The sequence below is a fragment of the Raphanus sativus genome, chromosome 3 (assembly GCF_000801105.2).
Source record: "Raphanus sativus cultivar WK10039 chromosome 3, ASM80110v3, whole genome shotgun sequence".
Classification (NCBI taxonomy): Eukaryota; Viridiplantae; Streptophyta; class Magnoliopsida; order Brassicales; family Brassicaceae; genus Raphanus; species Raphanus sativus.
The window spans coordinates 4,447,029-4,452,014 of NC_079513.1; the positions used below are offsets into that span (position 1 = coordinate 4,447,029).

At 29.4% G+C, this 4,986-nt stretch overlaps 1 protein-coding gene across 1 annotated transcript; it reads right to left on the reverse strand.

Moving 5' to 3' along the window:
* Nucleotides 1–4,329: 4,329 nt before the first annotated feature.
* LOC108839085 (classical arabinogalactan protein 10) lies at nt 4,330–4,986 on the reverse strand. Its single transcript, XM_018611922.2, has one exon. It carries the CDS (start codon nt 4,913–4,915, stop codon nt 4,517–4,519), a length of 399 nt encoding a protein of 132 aa, XP_018467424.1. The 5' UTR covers nt 4,916–4,986; the 3' UTR covers nt 4,330–4,516.

Sequence of the window (4,986 nt, forward strand, 5' to 3'; positions counted from 1 at the left end):
ATATTTATGAAATCTACCCAAATAAATGATAATTCATAAAATTATGTAAATTTATGGATAATTATCATAAATCTGAGTAAATTTAATAAACTTGGAAACCTTCATAGATCCTTCATTTTTTGCCAAAATGGCAGGAAAACAATTTTTTCTGCATTTAATTTTAATATAGTTGGGTAAATTTAATAAATTTGGAAACCTACGTGAATCTTACATTTTCTTTGGTCAAAATTGATCTCACTTTTTGTTTTTGCCAAAAATAGAAACACTCAGGAAATGCTACATTTTTTTCCCAAAAATAAAATGACAAATTGGGATCTGGCAGCAAAGTGCACTCGTTATAATTTTTATGTTTATAAAATGACAAAAATTGTTAATGAAATGACAAATTTGTTAATAAAATGACAAACCCTACACTTTTCACGATGAACTGATCTAATAACTTTAATTTTCAAGGATCATATCTACTTGCTAGAACCAATATAATCCCATATTGAGTACAACCTGCAGATTTCCAATCATCCCAAGTTCTTGATTAGTCATAGGTAGAGCCGTGCTTATAATCTATTGAAAAAGATATCCGCTATAGTGCTATTTCACCCCAAAAAATAGAGTTATCCTTAGGTTCACCCCTCGAGTGAACATTTAGGTTCACTCAACCAATAGGAATCAAGTATTTCATAATTAATATTTTTTAAAAAAGAAAAGAAAATATTGTCAAGTTATATTATGTTTTTAAAATAAATAAAATAAAAACAAATAGAAATAATAACCGTTACAAAAAATGAATTTTTGAAAACTATTTTTAATATCGTCAAAAAACACTAAACCCTAAACCCTAAATCCTAAACCCTAAACCCTTGGGTATACCCTAAACCCTTGGATAATTTTAAACTCTAAACCCTAAATTCTAAACCCTAAACCCTAAATCCTAAACCCTAAACCCTTGGGTATACCCTAAACCCTTGGATAATTTTAAACTCTAAACCCTAAACCCTAAATTCTAAACCCTAAACCCTTGGATAAATCATAAACACTTGGATAATCCTAAATTCTAAATCAAAAACACTAAACACTAAAACATTAAATCTTAAAAATACTATTATGGTTTAATGTTTTTAATTTAGGGTTTAGTATTTATCCAAGGGTTTAGGATTTAGAGTTTAGAGTTTAGTGTTTTGTTGACGAAATTAAAATCTTTTAAAATTTTTTTTTTGCATATATAATTATTTTTATTTTTAATATTTTTATTTTAAAAATGTAATATAACTCGACAATATTTTGTTTACTTTTTTAAAAGATATCAATTGTGAAATGAGTGATTTCTATTGGTTGGTGAACTTTAAGGTTTACTCTAGGGGTACACCAAGATTAAGTCCAAAAAATATAGGATAATTTGGTGCCTCCATGTCAAGTATCTAGTGATTTTTATGTCTTAAGAAGTTAAGACTCAACCTGAGTTTGACCAAATTCTCTCGCATAAACTTCTTATCTTAAATATTTAAAATCATCAACAAAACACTAAACATAAACTCCTAAACTCTAAACCATGAATCCTAAATCCGGAACCCTTGGGTAAATCCGGAACCCTTGGGTAAATCCAGAATCCGAATAAATTATACATTTTGACCCATAAAAGAAACTTTCATATTTATGAAATTTACCCAAATAAATGATAAATTATTCATAAAATTATATAAATTTATGGGTAATTTTCATAAATCTGGGTAAATTTAATAAACTTGGAAACCTACATGGATCTTTCATTTTTTTGTCAAAATGGTAGGAAGAACAAATTTGTCTACATTTATCTTAAATATTAAAAATCATCAACAAAACACTAAACCTAAAATCCTAAACTCTAAACCTTGAATCCTAAATCCGGAACCCTTGGGTAAATCCAGAACCATTGGGTAAATCCAGAATCCGAAACAATCTGGAACCCTTGGGTAAATCCGGAACCCTATGCCTAACGTTTAATACAATCTAATTCACTATAACTCAAGAAATAAGTATACGTATACATAAAATGTACGAATATCTAAGGTGTACGAATATATAAGGTGTACGTATACATAAGTATACATAAGGTGTACGAATACCTTAGGTGTACAAATACCTAAGGTGTACGAATACCTAAGGTATACAGAAGGTGTACGAATACATAAGGTGTACGAATATCAACATAACCCATCTAATACTTAAGATGTACAAATACATAAGGTGTACATATACATAAGTATACATAAGGTGTACAAATACATAAAATATACGAATACCGACATAACCCATCGAATACTTAAGGTGTACGAATACACAAGTATATGTATACATAAGTATACATATATTTAAGGTATACGAATACATCGGTGTACGAATACATAACATCTATGAATACCTTTTGTTTATATCCCTTATTGCATTGGAGAGTTTAAATACATATTAAGTATAAAATTTAAATACATCTACGAATACAACGAGAGCACAGTGCTCTCCAAAACAATTATACGTTAATTATTTAGAACTCACATTTTACTCTATATAAAATTTAAATATTTTGCTAATAACCTATTGGTATTATAATCTAAAATTTTGTCAATCTCATTATAGATGATCTAATTAACTAAAAGGTGGTAAAAACAATGAAATAATTTATAACAACATTTCATTTGTAAAAGCTGATATACCAAAATATTTTCATTAAATTCAATAAAATAAATTAACATATTAGTTTAATTGTGTTTTCATATATGTGAAGCACATTCATTTAGACAACATAATTTTTCATATAAAATTTAAGATTGTTTAGAAATGAAATGTTGAAATAAATAAGTGAAATACATCTTTATAATAAAAACTAAACAATTAAATATTTTTTATAATAAAAGCTAAACAATTAAAAAACTAAACAATTAAAGATTAAACAATAAATAATTGACATTAAAGACATCTAAAATGAAATATAATGAAAGATTTCTTTAAAAAAAATACATCATATTTTTATTATGAAATATATAATACAGTTACAAAAAAATCAATAAAATCGAAATAAAATCTAGATAATTTTTCAATAGAAAAAGACATTTTCTATTAATTGTTTAGTTTTTCTCAATAAAATCACAGCCATGAAAACTAGAATTTTAGATGGATATAAGATGTTTTAATAGAAAATAGACATTATATTATCTTGTATTATTCAAAGATTTTTTAAAAACTAAATTATTAAAAGATAATGAAATATAATTTAAACAATTAAAAGATAATGAAATATAATGAAATATTTTTTTAAAAACCAAACAATTAAGAGAATGTAATATGTAATACAGTTACAATAAATTTCAATAAAATCGAAATCTAACCTAGATAATTTTTCCCATTAGATTACTTTTAAGAAATCAATTTTTAAATTTTAATAAATATTTTTAGTATTTATACTTTAATAATTAATAAATGATATATAGTATTTTTGTATGATATTAAGCATTCATTTTAATCATTTTTAGTGTATAAATATTACATTTAGGTGTCATATGTATAAATTTCATAAAAAGGGGTTTGGAGTGTACATGATCGTAATGGTTTCTTATTCTTCAGTTAAAGAAAAAATGATTTTTTTTCTTCAGTTAATTTAACTGTAAAAGTGGTGGTGTAGAAAAAAATGAGAGAGAAAAAGAAGATGAGAGGAAAAGAAGGAGAGAGAGATGATTTTCGTAGATGATGGTTTGTGGTGTGGAAAAGAAGGAGAGAGAAAAAGAAAGAAAGAGAAAAAAAAGAATGAGAGAGGTGGTGTGACAAATTAAATAATGAGAGAGATGATGTGACAAATTTTATTTTAGATATATTTTAATTGAAATGGCAAAGATGTAAATAATGAATCTGACAAAGGTCTCAAAGGATATTTAGACATAAGTTTACATGGGCAAATGCAAAAAATTACCCAATTAACTAATTTAAACTTGAGGTCGCCCAATTCCTTAATTTCAAACTTGCGATTTGCCCAATTTGCCAATTTTTTCATTAAACATCGTTAAATATAACCGACTTTCAATATCTAGTTTCATTTTATAATATAAAGTGTTAGAAATGGAGAACCGAAGAAAACAAAACAAAACCAACCCAGCTGTTATTATTGCCACTACCGATAAACGACAAATTCACCGTTTTCAGACACGAGGACACGTGTCTAAACACCCACACTTTACTGACCTCAGCACATCACTACTAATCACCTTTTTCAACGATGAGTAAAACCACTAATCACCTTTTGAAGTTTTGATTAAGTCAAGAACCCACCAGGTACATCACTAATTCAAATCAAGATGCAATAATCAAAACCAGATAAATGTGCTAATTAAAACCATGAGTAACAATAACAAACGATATAAGTAACATATAGGTTTCCTAAGGTAATAGAGATCATCACAAAACCACAAATAAATCTCTAAACAAAACAACAGATCGAATATCTACCGTCCATCGCTAAACTCTCGAATTATTAATACATAATCTAAACACCAAATTAAAGTAACAAAGCGGCGACGAACAGGAATCCTAGGAAAGATCCGGCGGAGAGTGCAGCGGCGTTGTTGTTGTCGTTAGGAGTAGATCCTGTCGGGCCAGAAGGGGCATTTGCGTCAGGAGCTCCATCGGGTGTAAGGGATGTCGGAGGAGCCGGCGGTGAAGCGACGGTGGAGGTCGGTGAGCCAGCCGGAGGAGAAGTAGGAGCTGCCGTGGGAGTGACGGACGGCGGAGGAGCGGTGGCGCGTGATGGAGTTGGTGCGGCGGTTCTAGGAGGCTGAGAAATTGGAGGAGTGGCTGGAAGAGGAGACCTGGTCGGAGATGGTCCCGGAGCCTGAGCTATGGCGGAGGAAACTATGAGCGCGAGGAGGAGGAAAACGGCGATGGAGTTTGAGGCCATAGTTTAGTACTTTTGAGATTAAGACAAGAAGGAGAGAAAGAGAGACTGTTTTCGGAAGAGAGGAGATGAAG